Source organism: Hypanus sabinus, chromosome 9 (genome assembly GCF_030144855.1).
Source record: "Hypanus sabinus isolate sHypSab1 chromosome 9, sHypSab1.hap1, whole genome shotgun sequence".
NCBI lineage: Eukaryota > Metazoa > Chordata > Chondrichthyes > Myliobatiformes > Dasyatidae > Hypanus > Hypanus sabinus.
This window is the reverse complement of record NC_082714.1, coordinates 67,543,946-67,564,113: the sequence shown is the minus strand read 5'-3', so window position 1 is coordinate 67,564,113 and position 20,168 is coordinate 67,543,946. Positions and strand designations below refer to the sequence as shown.

Here is a 20,168-nt window from a genome sequence, read left to right as displayed (position 1 = left end):
TCTGCCGAATCTGGAGCTGGGCTTCTGCTTGGCTAAACTGCATGCGTGGTCACAGCGTCCAGTAAGTTGGCAGTTTTAACGAAACTGCATGAACAGATGAAGAGTCGGTCATCTTTGGTCCAAATCCCATTTGGACCGTTGGGGTCACCAATGTAGCGATGTGCTACACACAGCGCTGAAATAACAAGACGCAGTTGGTAATTCGTTTAGAGACTAGTTTATTCAAACTTCGTGGTGCTGGCATTTAATCCCTGGCGCCCATCCTCTCTGGGCGGAAATGACGTCAGAGGTACATTACCAAAGTCTTCCCCTGCGCGCTGGCTATTTGTGAGCCGGTTCGCCTGCGCAGAAAGTGGGTCGCCACAATATTGTAATTGATTTACTTGATTATTTTTTTGTTATTTTTTATTGTTATTATTTTAATTTTTTTTCTCTTTTCTAGATTATGTATTGCATTGAACTGCTGCTAAATTAACAAATTTCACGTCACTTGCCAGTGATAATAAACGTGATTCTAATTCTGAAATTTGCGAGTATCTTTGGTGTCATCCCAATTCTCTTCAAATTCCTAATGAAATATAGCTACTGTTAAGCCTTCTTTGTAATTGGATCAATATATTAGGCCCAGAATAGATCCTCAGAGATGTTGATTCCCAAGAACTTGAAACTGCTCACCCTTTCCACTTCTGATCCCTTGATGAGGTCTGGTGTGTATTCCTTCAGCTTCACCTTCATGATGTCCACAATCAATTCCTTCATCTTACTGACATTGCTAAGTTGTTGCTGTGATACCACTCTAGCAGCTGATGTATCTCACACCTGTACACCACCTCAACACCATCTAAAATTCTGTTAACTTTAGTTGTGTCATTGACAATTATAGGTGGCATTTGAGCTGTGCCTAGCCACAATATTTTGTATGTAGAGAGAGTAGAGCAGTTGGCTGAGCACACATTATTGAGATACACCAGCCTTTGAAGATAACATTAACTATTTGTAATTTTTGTTTTCTGTGCAGATTTGAGCGATGTAGAACGGGATGTGTAAGTCCAAACACAGAAGATAGTGTAAGTGGTCACTATGCAATTTAATGAATGTAATTGTTCTGAGAAAATAATTGCAAAGATTTTCATGGGCTGGAATATTCTTACAAGTTCATACATTCTCTTTCCTTCCTATTTATTCAGGTCTTGAATGAGGTTACAGATACAGATAATCTAATAGACTTGGGTCCAGGGTCCCCTGCAGTTGTCAGCCCAATGGTTGGAAACATGGCTGCACCTAGTCTGTCTTCACAGCTTGCTGGTCTAGGTAAATAAACTCTTTTGTTTTATATTTTTAGTCAGATTATCTAAACCAATCAAAATTTGACCAGATTTGCTAATTCTTATTTAGAATCTCAGTATTAAAAGTATTGAAATCTTAACTAACCAAGTGGAAAGAATTTGTCTCTGGGAAGTACAGATGGTGTCATTATTGGTGACTGCAGATACAGTAAACTCAAATTGGGCTATTGTTCATTTTGACTGAGTTCTTGAGCGTAGTTTTTCACAGTGATACATGGTTTGCATTTAGAAACATAGAATACCTACAGCACAATTAGGCTCTTCAGCCCACAAAGCTGTGCTGAACATGTCCTTAGCTGAGAAATTACCTAGAGTTATCCAGAGCCCTCCATTTTTCTGAGCTTCATACACCTGTCCAGGAGTTTCTTAGAAGACCCTATTGTATCCGCCTCCACCACCATCACCGGCAGCCCATTCTGCACACTCACCACTCTCTGCAAAAAAAAACTTACCCTTGATCCCTGGAGTGTAGAAGAATGAGGGGAGATTTGATAGAGGTATATAAAATTATGATGGGTATAGATGGACTGAATGCAAGCAGGCTTTTTCCACTGAGGCTAGGGGAGAAAAAAATCAGAGGAAATGGGTTAAGGGTGAAGAGGGAAAAGTTTAAAGGGAACATTAGGGGGAGCTTTTTCACACAGACAGTGGTGGGAGTGTGGAATAAGCTGCCAGATGAAATGGTAAACTTTTAACATTTAAGAAAAACTTGGACAGATACATGGATGAGAGATACATGGAGGGATATGGTCCAGGTGCAGGTCAGTGGGACTAGGCAGAAAAATGGTTTGGCACAGCCAAGAAGGGCCAAAAGGCCTGTTTCTGTGCTGTAATGTTCTATGGTTCTATATCTCCTCTGTACCTGCTTCCACGCACCTTAAAACTGTGCCCTCTCGTGCTAGCAATTTCAGCCCTGGGAAAAAGCCTCTGACTATCCGCATGATCAATGCCTCTCATCGTCTTATACACCTCTATCGGGTGACCTCTCATCCTCCGTCGATTATTAATAATTGCAACACATCTTCAGCAAAGTGTAATATACAAAGTAGACCTTACTTATCTGGGTTAATAGATCTTTACAGTCCTGTAAGATGAGGTATTATGGTTTCTGTAACATTTGAGTCCTTAAGATATTAGCAACTATTTCTTATTATATTTTTATGCTTTAAAATTAAATACTATAGATAAGACAATGATGCATCTCTTCTCAAATTCTTTAATGATAGAGTACATATTCTGAAGTTGTTTCACTCAGTGACTTCCCAACCTGTGGAAAATTGTTTCAAAAGTATTATTTCAATGGATATTTCTACTGTGGTTTTATCTTCACCTCTAAAGTTACCCTCTAATCACATGGCGATCATTACTGTAATATATTTCTTTGTGCAATCACTTTACATATGTACAATGTCCTGTGTATGTTACTCAAAATGGTCTCTTTGGTTTGTTACAAGTAGGAATGCTTCTTTGTCGGATAAGTGTTTCTCTCGCCGTTGTTTCACTTTAGAATGGCTGATATGGTAATTGTATTCATTTGTTAATCAATGGGGAATGTTATTGTGCCTTGTGATGCTGGAAACTTGGGGGAGGGGTTTTCGCGGGTTTTTTGGTGGGAGGAGAGTGCGGGAGGAAGACGTCGAGGAAGGTGGACGTGCGCTGCACTGCTCGGAAGACCTCCGGGCGTGGTCCTAGGTGCGAAGACGTGGAGGTCGGAGGCAAGTGACGAGAGGTCGAATGGTTCGTTGATTGAGCTCCAACAAGTGCACTAAACAGACTGAACTTTGATAAGTTGGCGCCTTTTGTTTTTTTCCTTGTGTATATATATATATTGTATTGCTTACTACTCTTTTAATTTTAGTAAACTCTTTAAAGTGTATGTCATAACGGTATTTGTTGTGGGTTTGATACTGTTGGGCGTGAGGCATAAAACTCGATTCTCACAGCACCTGCGTGTACGGGAGGTGGGTTGGTGAGTGGCTGGATCTCCTTTTTCCCCTAGACATATACCAGCCTGTTGGGTAAGTGTTACATTTGTGGGGTGCTCGTCCCGGATTGGATTGGCAGGGGCTGTGGAATCGCGCAGGCAGCAGAGCGGAGATGGACAGAGGTAAGATTTTTTGTTGGTGCCAGTTTGAAGATGTACCAGTACAGTACGCATGCGTAGTGAGCGGAGTGGATTTTCGAGTTTCGGGAGATGCGATAGTGAGGGGTTTAAGTTCGGTGAAGGGTATTGGGCAGGTAGAATTGGTAGCTAGATGGTGTGGTGATTACGGGGTGGAGTTTCAAGATGGCGACGTAGACATCTGCCTTTTAGGCACTCTTCATTTTTTAAGCTATAATCACCCTTTAATCAAATCTTTTCGTACTTAACTACATGGGTTGATATTTACGATTTATTTCTTTTTTAAAATAATACCTGATTTAATTTTTTCAAACTTAAAATGTCTGTACCTAAGAAATCGTCTAAAGACCCTATATCTCTCGATGCAATCTCCAGTCTTCTGGATACTAAACTGGATACTAAACTTGCAAGTCTGGAAAATAAACTTACTGCGAAAATGTCTGAGCTTGAAGAAGTCGTTAGATCATTTGATACCAAGCTTCAATCGCTGACAGCAGATATTGAACGGCATGAAGAAAAGTTTGCGGCTCTTGACAAGATAATTTGTGAAAAAATACGTACAATCGAAACTTTGGAGGAGAAGGTACGATCGACCGCTAAAATAGTGGAGCAGAGTAAGTTCAAAATCACCGATCTTGAAAACCGATCTCGCAGACAGAACTATTATTGGATTATTGGATTTCCCGAAAATGTTGAGTCTGGTGATTTAACTGAATATTTCTCTAACTTATTGTGGGAAATTTTTGGGGAGGACGCTTTGCGGGTTAAACCTACTATTGACCATGCCCACAGAGTTCTGAGATTTTCGGCTGCGAGAGACAAGCCACGAGCTGTGATTGTCCGTCTCCATTATCCTCGGGAGAAAGAGCTCTTAATTCGATTAGCTCGTCAGAAAGGTATGATTTCTCACAAAAACAACAAGTTTCGTATTGTTGAGGATTATTCATTCGAGGTGATGAGGGCGAGAATCGCTTTTAAACCGGTGATGGCAGAGATTCATTCGATTGGACTTAAACAAGCTTTAAGATACCCAGCGAATCTCAGAATTACGTTGAGTGATGACAGTCAGCGCTTCTTTAATACTCCGGAAGAAGCGAAGAAATTTGTTGAATAATATCGGTCTTCTAGTACAAGTTGAACTATGTGTTATGTTGAAGAATTTTTGGAGAGAAGACGCCATTCCGCTTTTAGGCTTTAACTTATGAAGCTGCGGTATAGCTTTTTACTTTGGTCTGTAGACCTGTTTTTTTTTATTATCATGATTTACAGATGCTCTTTTAATTTTACTATAATGTTTTTTTTAATTAAGTTTTTTTTCCCCTCTGGATTAGATATACACGTTAAGATTTTGTAATAATGATTTATTTTTTAAGATGTCGTTTCTTTTTCCCATAAAACTTTGCTTTCCGTAAGCGTTTATTTGCCTGTATTTGAGAATGGGACGAATGTCTTGAATTTTTGGACCTTTTTTTTTATATATATTGTAGTGGTTATCGAATCCTTTTTTAATCTTATTTTGATTACCTTTTTAAAAAAAGATTGGCGAATTTACATTTATATTCTGTAATATGGTCCTTTCAAAATGTCGTTTCTTCTTCCCACAAGTCTCTGTTTTTGAAACGTCATTTTCTTATATTTGAATATGGAATCTTTTTTTAAAGGCATATTACACTACTTTAAATTTCAATGGTTATCCTTTTTTTTAATGATTTTTTTGCTTTTTTATATTATTTTTTCATTTTGATTGATATATATTCTTTCTTTTTACAACCCTGTATTTATATCTGGGTGTTATATACTTTCTCTTTTCTTTCTTTTCATGAAGTTGCCATCTTGAAAATGGGGGTAATATTAGTATTAGTTTGTGCGCCTGCCGCTTGGCTTTTTTTCGAGGGGTTGGGGGAGGGGGTAGGGATCTTTTTTCACGCTTTTGCTTTTTATTTTTTTGCTTTTAGTTTATGGGCCGACTATAAATTATTAATATTGTTGAGGTGTCATGTTCTCCGGTTGCTCCTGAATCATTTTTCCTTCTTCCTGAATTATGGGTTATGTGTCTTTTTAACCTTTTATGATATACACAACTAATATTGGCATGATGGATAAGTCTATTAACTTTATCTCTTGGAATACTAATGGTTTAAATCATCCGATTAAAGGTAAAAAAATATTTAAAGTATTCCATAGACTAAACGCTAATATTATTTTTGCACAGGAGACCCATATTAGGAGGGAGGATAATCAACGTTTTTTTAGGTTCTGGAAGGGTCAACAATTTCACTCGAATTGTACCGCTAAAATTAGGGGTGTGTCTATTTTTATAGACCCCTCAATTTCGTTTACACATCATGAAATTATTTCTGATCCACAGGGCAGATTTTTGTTGATAACAGGTTCACTTTTTAATTGAAAAGTGGTTCTAGTTAATATTTATGCTCCAAACTTTGACTGCCCTGAATTTTTTAAACGTTTATTTACTTCCCTTCCTAATTTAAATGAATATATGTTGATAATGGGTGGAGATTTCAATTGTTGTCTGAATCCTTTGATGGATAGATCTAAACCTATCCGAATTCTCCCGAATAGATCAGCCTTACTTATTAATTCTTTTATGGTTGATTCGGGAATTACTGAAATATGGCGGTTTTTGAACCCTAAAGATAAAGAATTTTCATTTTTTCACATGTATATCACAGTTATTCTAGAATTGATTATTTCCTTATTGATCATCGTTTATTAACGGATGTTACTGATTGTAAATATGATTCTATTACTATTTCGGATCATGCACCTTTGAAGTTATCTATCAAGATTTCGGACTTTTCCAATAATACTAGATCTTGGAGACTTAACGCTACTTTGCTTCAAGACCTAGAATTTATCACCTACATAAAACAGCAAATTGACTTGTTTTTCTCAACAAACTATACTGAAGAGATTGACAGAGGAATACTTTGGGACTCTTTTAAGGCTTTTATCCCTGGACAAATTATCTCATATTCCGTTGGTAAAAGAGAACAAAGATATTTAGATATTGCTTTATTAGTGGATAAAATTAAAGAAATTGATAAGATTTATTCCGTGACTCCTACCGAAGAACTTTATAAGAAGAGAGTTGAGCTTCAAATGGAGCATAGCTTATTATAATCTTCTTCAATTGAGAATCAATTAATTAGGACCAGGGCTCAATTTTATATCCATAGTGATCGAACTGGTAAACTGTTAGCTAATCAATTAAAAGCTATTTCGACTAAGCGACAAATTATTAAAATTCGTAAACAAGACAGTAATCTAACTACTGATCATAAAGAAATCAATAACACTTTTCAAGATTTTTATAAATCTTTATATCAATCAGAATTTGATGGCGATCTGTCCATGATGGATAATTTTTTTTAACAATTTGAATATTCCCAAACTGACAGATGAAGATCGTAGCTTGTTCGATGCTCCTATCTCTATGGCCGAAATAGGAGAGGCTATCTCATCAATGAATTCAGGGAAAGCTCCTGGTCCTGATGGTTATACAGTAGAATTTTTTAAAACTTTTTCTTCTTTGCTTTCCCCTTGGTTATGTGAAATCTTTAAGAATGCATTTGCTAAGAAGAGATTACCTCAATCTTTTTATTAAGCTACTATCTCTCTAATTCTTAAAAAAGATAAGGATCCTACTTTATGTGCATCTTATCGCCCTATATCACTATTAAATGTAGACTCTAAGATTCTTACAAAAATTTTAGCCATTAGGTTAGAAAAGGTACTATCACAGATTATTTCAGAAGACCAAACTGGTTTTATTAGGAATCGGTATTCCTTTTTTAATGTTAGAAAATTGATTAATATAATTTATACTTCATCACCCATAATCCCAGAATGTGTTATTCCATTAGATGCTGAAAAAGCTTTTGATAGAGTTGAATGGACATATTTATTTAACGCTTTGAGATATTTTAATTTTAGTCCTAATTTTATATCATGGATCACACTAATATATTATAAACCTGTTGCTTCTGTTCTTACAAATAATTACAGATCCTCTTTTTTTCAATATCTCGTGGTACGAGACAAGGTTGTCCCTTAAGTCCTTTATTATTTAATATCACATTAGAACCATTAGCCATTGCTATTCGTGAATCTCCTAATATTTTTGGTATTACCCGTAATGAGAAGTTATACAAGTTATCACTTTATGCTGATGACTTGTTGTTATATATTTCTGATCCTGATCGGTCTATTCCTGCTATTTTATCCTTGTTGGCTCAATTTGGTAGTTTTTCTGGTTATAAACTAAACTTGGATAAGAGTGATTTATTCCCTTTAAATGCGCAAACTTTATTGAATGATAGGATACCATTTAAAGTTGTTACTGATAACTTTATCTATTTAGGTATAAAAATTACCAAGAAATATAAAGATTTCTTTAGACTGAATTTTTTACCTATGCTCCATCAAATTCAACAACTTACTACAAGATGGTCTCCCCTATCCTTATCATTAGTTGGTCGGATTAATGCTATTAAAATGATGATTTTACCGAAATTTTTATATTTATTTCAAGCTTTACCAATTTTTATTCCTAAACCTTTTTTTGATAACATTGATTCAAAAATTTCCTCATTTGTGTGGCAAAATAAAAACCCCAGGTTAATTAAAAGGCAATTACAAAAATCTAAAAAAGATGGTGGTTTAGCTTTACCTACCTTTAGATTTTACTATTGTGCGAATAATATTCGTAACCTAATATATTGGAAATTAGATTTGGTTTCACCATTGTGCCCACAGTGGGTAAATTTAGAATGCAATGAGGCACAGGGATATTCTCTATTCTCCGTTCTTGGTTCTTCTCTTCCTGCTGATTTAGTTAAATTCAATAAACAGATATCTAATCCTGTTGTCAAACATACATTACGAATTTGGTTTCAATTTCGTAAGTTTTTTACTCTGAAAAACTTTGTTCTTGATAGCCCTATTTTACTTAATTTTTTTTTCAAACCTTCTTTGACAGATCAAGCTTTTAGCATATGGAAAAGGAAAGGTATAAAATGTTTTCGTGATCTTTTTTTTGAAGGTAGTTTGATGTCTTTCGACCAACTTTCCAACAAATTTAAGTTACCTAAATCTAATTTTTTTAGATATTTACAAATCAGAAATTTTTTACATAAAGTTCTACCATCTTTCCCCAATTCAACTTCAATGGATTTCTCAAATTTGATTTTTACCTTAAATCCTTGTCAGAAGGGATTAGTGGCTTTTATTTATAATATGATTATGAAGATACAACCAGAAATATCAGGTAGAATTAAACAAGAATGGGAAAAAGAACTTCAATATAATATATCAACAGAAAAATGGGAAAAAATTTTACAAATGGTTAATTCTTCTTCTATATGTGCTAAACATGCTTTAATACAATTTAAAATTGTACATAGAGCTCATATGTCTAAAGATAAGCTTGCTCGATTCTATTCTCATATTAACCCTCAATGTGACAGATGTCATTCAGATGTGGCTTCATTGACCCACATGTTTTGGTCATGCCCCACTTTACATAACTATTGGAAGGACATATTTGCTACCATTTCCTCAATTTGGAATATTGATTTACAACCTCATTTTATTACTGCAATCTTTGGTATACCAAATGAGGATGGTAATCAGTTTTCCCCTTCAATTAGACGAATGATTGCTTTTGTAACATTAATGGCCAGAAGGTCTATATTACAAAATTGGAAAGAAGTAAATCCTCCTACCACGTTTCAGTGGTTCTCTCAAACTATTTCTTAACTGAGTTTGGAAAAAATTAGATGCACTATTTTTGACTCATCAATTAAATTTGAAGAAACTTCGACATTTTCATATGAATTAATTTGGCCTCTTCCAGACCTTCTCTCTGCTTATTCTTGTTCAGGTATGGATTTCCGGAGTTTTTGACACTATCATATACATATAAACTGTTATTGCCCATGTTAGTTTAGTTTAGTGTTTTTTTCTCAATATATATTTTTTCTTGTATTTTTAATTTTTTTTTCTTTTGATGATTATTTTTATTTTTTTCATATATAATTATTATAGGCTTGATTGATTAATGTACTTTTTTTGTTGATATTTAATAGGATACTGTTATCTTATTATTAATGCAATTTCAAGTCTATTGCACTTATAACCTATTCATTATTATGTTATGTTTTTTTTTATATATGAAACTCAATAAAAAGATTGAAAAAGAAAGAAAAAATGGTGTGGTAAAGAGGTAGAGTCTAGCTGGGTGTTGGTTCATACGAGTGCTGAAGTCAGGACGGTGGAACTGCCGGCGACGGTCAGTGTTCCGGGGGAGGAGGGGCCATGGGGGCTCCACTTCTACAAGGATGAGGCTGAGGAGACATCGGAGGAGGAGTTAGAGCGAGAGGTGGACCCCAGAGAGGTGCCCGGCACTAGTAAAGGGAGGTGGGAGGAGGGAGTCGTGACTAAGCCCCAGGTAGGGTGGAAGCCTCGGAGCTGGCAGCCGCACTTAATTCCCTGGTGGGAGTGGCCGAGAGGCCATGGCTGAAGCTGGGGGGTGTTCTCCAAGCCTACTCCGGATGGGGAGGTGGTCCATGAGACCTGGATCAAGCATACGTCTTTGATGCTAGAGGAATGGCCAGGCTCAGAGGAGGAGAAGTGGCAGCGATTGGTGGGAAGTTTGAGGGGTTTAGCAGCCAAAACCGTCCGGGAGTTGAAAGCTGAGAAGCCTGGAGCCTCAGTGGAGGAATGCCTAGAAGTTTTGGAGGGAGCGTTTGGGTTGTCAGGGGAACCCTGGCTGCTTTTAGCAGAGTTCCAACGCCTGGGACAATGGAGAGGGGAAAAGCTCTCCGAGTACATATTTAGGATGGAGGGGATGCTCTCGGGGCTGCGGCGCCGGGGGGTAGTGAAGGCGACTGACGTGGCTATCGTGAGGATGAGTCAGCTATTCAGTGGCTCTCTGGAGGAGGACAAGGTGGCGTGGACTATCCAGCAGGCTTATAGGAAAGGTCCCCCTCCATCCTTCGGGCAACTGATTAGAGAGGTGCGAGAGGAAGAGAGAGCGTTGGGGCGGAAAAGGGGTGCGGGCCTACGGGAGCGATCCTCAGCGATACAGGAAGTGGTGGCTGGGTGGAGGAATGACAATCCCCCGGGGAGTAGGGAACCCCCTTTGGAGGGGAGGGTTAGGGGAGGTACCTACTCTCAGGGGTGATCAGTGTGGTGGATTGGGAGCAGGAGCCGTCCTGGGAGAGGAGGAGTGGCAGGCAGCGTGTGCTTTAACTGTGGGAAAGAGGGGCATTTCAGGCGGGACTGTGGAAGGCCAAGGATGTGCTATAGCTGTGGAGAGGAGGGACACTTTAGGTGGGATTGTGAGAGACAAGGAGTCCCGCGGAGGACAAGCCCCCCATGACTAAAAAGGGAGAGGTGTCGGGAAACTTAGGAGAGGCTCAGTGAGGGAATGGACTGGAGCCTCTGGAGGAACACGTTCCCAGAGATCAGCCGGAAGACCACCGGGTGCCCACGCCTCTATTCCGGATGGGCTGGTAGGACCCCATGCCAGTGTGGGTCTACGGATAGAGGGAATTTACGCAAAAGCCGTTCTTGATACGGGATCGCAGTTGACCTTATTGTACCGGTCTTTCTACAATCAATATCTAAAGCATTTTCCTGTAACCCCATTTGACGCCCTGCAGATTTGGGGTGTGAGCGAGGGTGACTACCCGTACGATGGGTACCTATCGGTGAGATTGGAGTTCTCGGAGGGCGATGTGGGAGTGTCGGAAGCTATTGAGACGTTGGTGTTGGTGTGTCCTGACCCGGTGGAAACCGGTGGTGCTGCCCTCCTGGTGGGGACTAACTCCCCAGTTGTGCGACGGCTCCTGGGAGCTTGTAAGGAGAAAGGGGGGGAAGACTTTCTGGAGACCCTCTCGGTGCATCCAGTGTTTCGAGCAGTGTTCGCAGAAGGGGTTGCCTCCCAAGGGCTGGACCCGGAGTGTAAACGAGGGACGGTGTGGTGTACGCAGGCGAGGCCCAAGGTGATCCGACCAGGGGAGGTAGCACGAGTGATGGGGACCCCCAGATTCCCAGGAGTGCCGACGGGAGAAGCCCTGTTAGTAGACACCCCAGACAATCTTGAAGGGGAGACACGATTTCCGGCGGGGGCACTGGTGAGGCCCGAAGAGCAGGGACCAGGGGTGGTACATGCAAGGCGTATAGTTATAAGTGTCAGGAACACCACGGCAAGAGAAATCACCTTTAAGAGGGGAATGCCGCTAGCACATCTGTTCCCGGTGACGGTAATGTCTAGCGCACCAGTGAGGACCCCTAACGGGGAGGGATCGGAGCATCGAAGGGAGCTGACCGCTGAAGCCTTTAACTTCGGGGATTCCACTGTGTCGCCGGAGTGGAAACACCGGCTAGTGGAGAAGATGCTGAAGATGGAAACTGTTTTTTCTCGGGGCGAGTTTGATGTTGGCTGCGCCAAAAGCACTCGCCACACCATCCGGGTGACGGAGGACACCCCGTTCCAAGAGAGATCCCGGCGACTGGCTCCGGCAGATGTTGAGGACGTGCGACAGCACTTGTGCAAGTTGAAGGAGGCCGGAATCATAGCTGAGTCTCGAAGTCCTTATGCATCCCCAATAGTGGTGGCACGGAAGAAGAATGGGCGAGTGCGCATGTGTGTTGACTACAGGACGTTGAATCGGCGAACTGTCCCTGATCAATATACTGTCCCAAAAGTCGAGGATGCGTTGGCCTGCCTGAGCGGTGCAAAGTGGTTCAGTGTGCTGGATTTAAGAAGTGGGTATTACCAGATCCTGATGAGTGCGGCCGATAAAGAGAAGACCGCTTTTATCTGCCCGCTGGGGTTCTTTCAGTTCGAACGAGTGCCCCAAGGCATATCCGGAGCCCCAGCCACCTTCCAGAGGCTCATGGAGAGACCTGTGGGGGATATGAATCTGTTGGAGGTGCTGGTGTACCTGGACGATTTGATAGTGTTTGGATCGACTTTGGAGGAACATGAGGAGAGGCTGTTGAAGGTGCTGGGCCGGCTTAATGAAGAAGGGTTGAAGCTTTCCCTGGACAAATGCCAGTTCTGCAAGTCGTCGGTTAACTACATTGGCCATATCATTTCGCAAGAGGGAGTGGCTACTGATCCAACCAAGATAGAGGCCGTGACCACCTGGCCGAGACCCCAGAAAGTGGTCACTCTGCGCTCATTTTTGGGGTTCTGTGGGTATTGCCGGCGATTTGTGAAAGGATACGCCAAAGTGTGTCACCCGTTGACAGGTGTGTGGCTATCCCCCGGTGGGGAAGAAGAGGACGGGGAACCAGAGGCAGGACGCTGGAGGATACTGGAACCCGGCGGAACCTTTTGGCTCGAGATGGGATGATCAATGAGAAGAGGCGTTCTGATCTTTGAAAAGGGCACTGACCCAGGCCCCGGTCTTGGCTTTTGCCGATCCCCAGAAGCCATATGTGCTGCACACAGATGCCAGCCGAGAGGGTCTCGGGGCTATTCTGTACCAGGAGCATGGCAAAGCATTGAGACCAGTAGCCTTTGTCAGCCGAAGCTTGTCGCCATCGGAGAGAAACTATCCCACTCACAAGTTGGAGTTCCTGGCGCTGAAGTTGGCGGTGGTGGACAAGCTGGGCGATTACCTGTACGGAGCCAAGTTTGAGGTGAGAACGGATAACAATCCTCTCACTTATATTTTGACTTCGGCAAAGCTGGATGCCACCGGACATCGGTGGCTGGCGGCCTTGTCGGTATATGATTTCAGCCTGAGGTACCTCCCCGGAAGCAATAATGTCGATGCGGATGCATTGTCTTGTCGGGAGCCGGGGGAGGAGGAGAGGGACGAGGAGTGGGAGAGTGTCCCTGTCCCTGCCCCTGGAGTGAAGGCGATGTGTCAGTTTGCTATCACTGTGAAGGCCGTGGACCATTTGGGGGTTTTTGACGACGCCATACCCCTAGTTTACTGTGACCTGACCGCACTGGGGACTAAACAGTTGCCGGAACTGAGTCCGGGGGAAGTGGCAACTGCTCAGCAAAATGACCCGGGCATTGGCACTGTGTGGAGAGCGGTCGAGAAGGGGGATGGGGCGTTGGCTGAGAAGGCAAAACACCCATACGTGCCTCTGTTGTTGAAGGAGTGGTCTCGGTTGAAGTTAAAGAACAAAATCTTGTACCGGGTAACGGCGCCTCCGGACCAACCCCACTGTTGGCAACTGGTCCTGCCGGAGGAGTATCGCCAGGCTGTACTCCAGGCCTTACATGATGATTCTGGACACTTGGGGGTGGAAAAGACATATAGATTACTCAAAGACCGGTTCTACTGGCCCCGGACGAGGGGGGACGTCGAAGAATACTGTAGGGGATGCCATCGTTGCATCCAGAGGAAGACCCTGCCAGCGTTGCACTTGCAGAGTGCGGGACCTCTGGACCTGGTATGTATGGATTTCCTGTCGATTGAGCCTGACACCAGCAACACCGCGAATGTCTTAGTCATCACCGATCATTACACTCGCTATGCTCAGGCATTTCCCACCAAGGATCAGAAGGCAATGACAGTGGCGAAGGTGTTATGGGAGAAGTATTTTGTGCATTACGGCCTTCCCAGGCGAATCCATAGTGATCAGGGGGTGGGACTTTGAGAGCCGCCTTATCCAGGAATAACTGACTATGCTTGGGGTTGAGAAATCCAGGACTACCCCTTATCACCCACAGGGAGATACTCAGCCAGAGAGATTCAACAGGACCCTGTTGGATATGCTCGGGACGCTGGAGATTGGGCAGAAAAGCAGGTGGAGTCGTCATATTGGACAATTGGTTCACTGTTACAATTGTACTCGCAATGATGCTACAGGGTATTCGCCCTATTATCTGATGTTCGGGAGGGAAGCGAGGTTGCCCATTGACGTGTGTTTTGGAGGTGGAGTGGGTGAATTTCCCGGGAAGTCCCATCTAAAGTACGTGTCCGACATGAAGAGGGAGTTACAGCGGGCGTACGAGTTGGCCGAGGCGGCGGCTACCAAACAAAATCAGAAGAATAAGATGCGGTATGATCGAAAGGTGAAGTTTGTACAATTATTACCGGGCAACCGGGTCCTTTTACGGAATTTGGGACTCCCTGGTAAGCACAAGTTGGCAGATCGATGGACGGCCAGCCCCTATGTAATAGAGAGACAGATGCCAAACCTGCCCGTTTACCGGGTGAAACCTGAGGATGGAAAAGGGCCTATCAAGGTACTCCATAGGAATCACCTGCTGCCACTGAGTCAAGCGGTGCAGGTGGATAAGGAGCCCAAGTGGGAGGTTACGCCTAGCATAAGAACTCTGCAAGGGCGCGGAGAACGGGAAGAGCCCGCTGCTGAAGAGCGGGGACGGGTCCCTCACCCGGGAATGGCTACCGATTCAGAGGAGGACGACTCAGATGAGTGGGTCCTGTTCCCATTCGCTGGTGCTCCAGTACCAGGAGAGGAGGCCCTTCCCATACTGAGTTGGGTGAGAGGAGGGAAGGTCTTGAGGGTCAGATGGAGAGGCAGCCAACATTGGTGGGAGAGAGGGTGGAACCCGAGCGTGAGCCGGAGAGATCTCAAGTGAGGGAGGACCCCTGTGAGGAAGGGGGTGCGGGTCTGTCAGGTAGACCTGGGGTGTCCGAGACAGTGGGTTCGCAGGTGACGAGGGAGCCCAGTGGGGCAGAAGGGGTATGGAGATCTCAGAGGATTAGGCGCCCCCCGGAGCGGTTGACATATGTGGTACCGGGAGAACCGAGTGTGATTTCTACTGCTCTGGGTAGTTATGTCACTGCTTTCTGCACCTGGGTTGGGTTTTGTGTGTTGCAAGAAGCTTTGGGGAACTCTAGTAATGCCATGAGGGCATGACATTTGCTGGTGGGGAGAGAATGTACAATGTCCTGTGTATGTTACTCAAAATGGCCTCTTTGGTTTGTTACAAGTAGGAATGCTTCTTTGTCGGATAAGTGTTTCTCTCGCCGTTGTTTCACTTTAGAATGGCTGATATGGTAATTGTATTCATTTGTTAATCAATGGGGAATGTTATTGTGTCTTGTGATGCTGGGAACTTGGGGGAGGGGTTTTCGCGGGTTTTTTGGTGGGAGGAGAGTGCGGGAGGAAGACATCGAGGAAGGTGGACGTGCGCTGCACTGCTCGGAAGACCACTGGGCGTGGTCCTAGGTGCGAAGACGTGGAGGTCGGAGGCAAGTGAAGAGGGGTCGAATGGTTCGTTGATTGAGCTCCAACGAGTGCACTAAACAGACTGAACTTTGATAAGTTGGCGCCTTTTTTTTTCCTTGTATATATATTTGTATATTGTATTGTCTACTACTCTTTTAATTTTAGTAAACTCTTTAAAGTGAACTTTAGTGAATTTTAGTAAACTCTTTACCGTTTCTCATAACGGTATTTGTTGTGGGTTTGATACTGTGGGCGGGCGCGAGGCATAAAACTCGATTCTCACAGCACCTGCATGTACGGGAGGTGGGGTTGGTGAGTGGCTCAATCTCCTTTTTCCCCTAGACATATACCAGCCTGTTGGGTAAGTGTTACACATAGCTGGAGACAAATTCTTTAAAGCCACTTGTTGGAATGTAAAGGCTTATATTCCGTGATTATTTCAACCAGTTCAGACACTATGTTGATTATGTTTCAGCAAAAAAGATAAACTTGTGCAACCTTGAAGTGAACTCTGCTTCATACCTTCTGAGATAAAATAAATTGTTGTAAACATTGAAAAGACAGACCCAAACCATCCCTGATGATATCTCAATGTCTTGTCCAATGAGTGTCTTCTGACTGAATTATTTACTTTGCAGTCAGGAGCAGGATTTATTTTCAAGTTAGCGTTCTCTAATCCAGGAGAATTGTTCATTTATTGCATTGCTGTATGAACCTCAGCAAGATCAACCAACTTGGTGTGTACTATCGATTGAACTGGCTTCTTAGTTTAGAAAATTTGTTGGACCATTTTTTTACTTCAAGGTAATTACTCTAGTCCCACTGTGTGTTGCATTACAAACATATCATTGGTACTACAAACAAATGATTTAAGATAAGGCATCTAATATCAAAGAAAGTAAGTTTATTTAGATGCTGTTTTTATCAATGATAACGTAACTTCATAAATATAGGCATTGCTATAACATAAGGGATACTGAAGCCAATTTTTACACAGTGTGATGATGCAAATACAATACAGTGAAAAGAGAATCTGTATTGGTGAGGTTCAGGAGTAAGTGCTGGCCAGAATACAAGAGATACACTGCTGCTCTTCAGAATAGTGCTATGAGATCTTTTACATTGACTTGAGAGAGAAGATTGGGTCTTGTATAATATCTCAAACAAAACACAACTTCTGCAGATGATGGAGCATTCTTGCAGTCTGCATTGATATTTTGGCTTAAATATTCAAGACTAGAGTCAGACATAGACTCTCAACCATCTGAGCCCAAGATAAGTGTAACCATTATCACAGCCAATCTCTACAGAGGGGATTATCTTTTTATTCAACAATGTGGCTGAAATAGAACTGAAAGTAAGTCTAAACTATTTTCTCAAAATAAATTCTGAAGTTCTGTCTTTTGAAAAGTATATTGAGTAACTTAAAACCAAGCTAAATAAAACTTGTTCGTTGATGCATGGCTGTACTACTCGATCCGATTTGCTGATGACACAATAGTGGTTGGCTTCATCAACAACAATGACAAAATGGCATACAAAGAGGAGGTAGGATAGCTGGTAGAATGGCGCGAGCACAACAACTTGATTCAACATGGAGGAGGCTAAAGGGATGATTGTGAACTTTAGGAAGGTAGGTACAGGCTGACCACTCCTTACTGTACACAAGCTGTTACTTCCAGGAGAGAGTTAAAAGCACCAAGTTTCTGGGAGTACACATAGTGGACAATCTCACCTGGACCCTCACCGCCACCTCTTAGGCTAAGAAAGCACAGCAGTATCTTCACTTCCTGAGCAGATTGAGGCGAGCAAGGATTCCCCACTGCTTCCCACATCCTAAACAATTTTTATAAGAACACTGTATGAGTGTCTTGACCAGCTGCATCACAGTCTGGTACAGGAATTGCAAGGTATCTGACTACAAGACCCTAGAGAGGATTGCAAGGACTGCTGAGATGATCATTGAGGTCTCTCTTCCAAACATCCAAGATATTTATCAGAAACATTCCGTACACAGGACCTGTATCATTGTCAGTGATCCCTACTATTTGTCTCATAAACTCTTTGAACCCCCTACCGTTGGGGAAGTGCTACCGGAGTATTAGGACAAAGACTGGTAGGATGAGAAACAGCTTCTTCCTCCAGGCCTCAAGGCTACAGAACTTCTTGCCACCACCAGGTCCAGGTCTGATCATGCATGAAGCATCAGTAGTGTATACTGTTTATTTTGAATTGTGTCGTAAACGCACATTATTTGATAGTTTATTTGTGGTTATATTACCTTGTATGTCATGTGTGAGTTATATATACTCTATTGTGTGTCTTGGTCTGGAGGAATGTTTTTTCATTTGACAGTACAGTCGTCTGTCGGTATCTGCAGGGAGATTGGTTCTGGGAAACCCCCCCCCCCCCCACGGATGCCAAAATCCGCGGATGCTCAAGTCCCTTATATAAAATGGCATAGTATTTGCATATAACCTACGCACATCCTCCCGTATACTTTAAATCATCTCTGTAACTGCTATGTAAATAGTTTTTATACTGCATTGTTTAGGGAATAATAACAAGAAAAAAAGTCTGTACATGTTCAGTACAGATGCAACCGTCGTAGCTCTTTTGGAAACACTAATGCTGCCTCAGCATCAGCTGATGCTGATTCTCCCATGATCTTTAAGTTCTTGAGGCTGTATCGCTGTACATAGCTAGCCAACCATCCCTTACTAGCCTTAAACTCCTTCCTCTCGTTCACAACACAAGTAGCGAATGAATGAGATGTGAGGCAAACAATGCTCAAACGAGTGCTGGAGAGAGACTGAAGATATGTGAAATGGTGGGAGGCTACAGCAGGGTATAGAACATAGAATAGTACAGCACTTTACAGGCCCTTCGGCCCACAATGTTGTGCTGACCCTCAAACCCTGCCTCCCATATAACCCCCCACCTTAAATTCCTCCATGTACCTGTCTAGTAGTCCCTTAAACTTTACTAGTGTATCTGCCTCCACCACTGACTCAGGCAGTCCATTCCACACACCAACCACTCTCTGAGTAAAAAACCTTCCTCTAATATCCCCCTTGAACTTCCCTCCCCTTACTTAAAGCCATGTCCTATTGTACCGAGCAGTGGTGCCTGGGGAAGAGGCACTGGCTATCCACTCTATCTATTCCTCTTAATATCTTGTACACCTCTATCATGTCTCTTCTCATCCTCCTTCTCTCCAAAGAATAAAGCCCTAGCTCCCTTAATCTCTGATCATAATCCATACTCTCTAAACCAGGCGGCATCCTGGTAGATCTCCTCTGTACCCTTTCCAATGCTTCCATGTCCTTTCTATAGTGAGGTGACCAGAACTGGACACATTACTCCAAGTGTGGCCTAACCAGAGTTTTATAGAGCTGCAACATTACATCGCGACTCTTAAATGCTATCCCTCGACTTATCAAAGCTGACACCCCATAAGCTTTCTTAACTACCCTATCTACCTGTGAGGCAACTTTCAGGGATCTGTGGACATGTACCCCCAGATCCCTCTGCTCCCCCACATGATGCCTACACATCACTTCATTCGCATGGATTCAGCACAGTGCTCAGCGCGCGGCAAATTCAAGTTTTGCTTTTTGGAACTTTATGGAATTTTTTTCTTGAATATTTTCGATCCGCATTTGGTTGAATCCATGGATGCGGAACCCGCGGATATGGAAGGCCGACTGTATATATGTATGTGGTTGAATGACAATAAACTTGGAACTTGAACTTCCCTATGTTAATATAACTGCCTTTGTAATTTTTCTTCCAGATCTGGGTACAGATAGTGTTAGTGGAACCCTGAGTTCTTTGCCCAGTTGCCATCTGGACACTCATGACTCTGCTAACTTTGATATGTTTCCACAAACCAGAAGCTGTTCCCTGGCCAATCAGCATCAAAAGTAAGTCCTTTGCTTCAGTATCTGAGCATTTTTGACATCTAACTGTGAACAAATGCAGTACTTACAATGTAGAGTTAATGTGAGTTATTACTTACAATGAAGAGTTAATCCACTGGATACCAAATCTACTTTGAATATTTGAAATATTTTTCATGGTTGTAGGGTAATGTACACAGACTCACAGTCAGCTGGAGGATTGGCAACTACTCTTGAGGATCAAGAAAGCAATACAGCACAGGTAAGAACTTCAGCTTTGTTTCAAAGATATCACCATTGGCAAACATTGCACTGGAAAGCTGAGTAATATAAACCTTGGTTCACAGGTGGTGTTAAATATAGATGAAAATTCTAATTGAAAATTTAGATTTCAAGGGGGATCCTTGTTGGGATCTCAAAAGAGACTATGTATTTGGGTTATATATTTATACTGTGGCTACTGTAGTTTGGTTTTACTTCATGTATGTAAATGTGTTGAAGTTGTGAGTAGATACTGCTTTTCCCTTTTTATTCATTCAACTTTATATATAAAGTTGTGTGTTAATCTCTCTTATTAACGGATAACCACTATTATATCTTCTT

General features: G+C 42.2%; 1 protein-coding gene across 5 annotated transcripts in view; it reads left to right on the top strand.

Annotated features, from left to right (window-relative positions):
• tom1l2 (target of myb1 like 2 membrane trafficking protein) overlaps positions 1 to 20,168 on the top strand; it is a 161,787-nt gene that overhangs the window by 87,941 nt on the left and 53,678 nt on the right. For all 5 annotated transcript variants that reach the window (XM_059979849.1, XM_059979848.1, XM_059979846.1 and 2 more), the window contains 4 exons: positions 1,019 to 1,067; positions 1,188 to 1,311; positions 19,460 to 19,589; positions 19,752 to 19,827. In XM_059979849.1, coding sequence (XP_059835832.1) covers positions 1,019 to 1,067; positions 1,188 to 1,311; positions 19,460 to 19,589; positions 19,752 to 19,827 — 379 coding nt within the window. The remainder of the gene's footprint in view (positions 1 to 1,018; positions 1,068 to 1,187; positions 1,312 to 19,459; positions 19,590 to 19,751; positions 19,828 to 20,168) is intronic.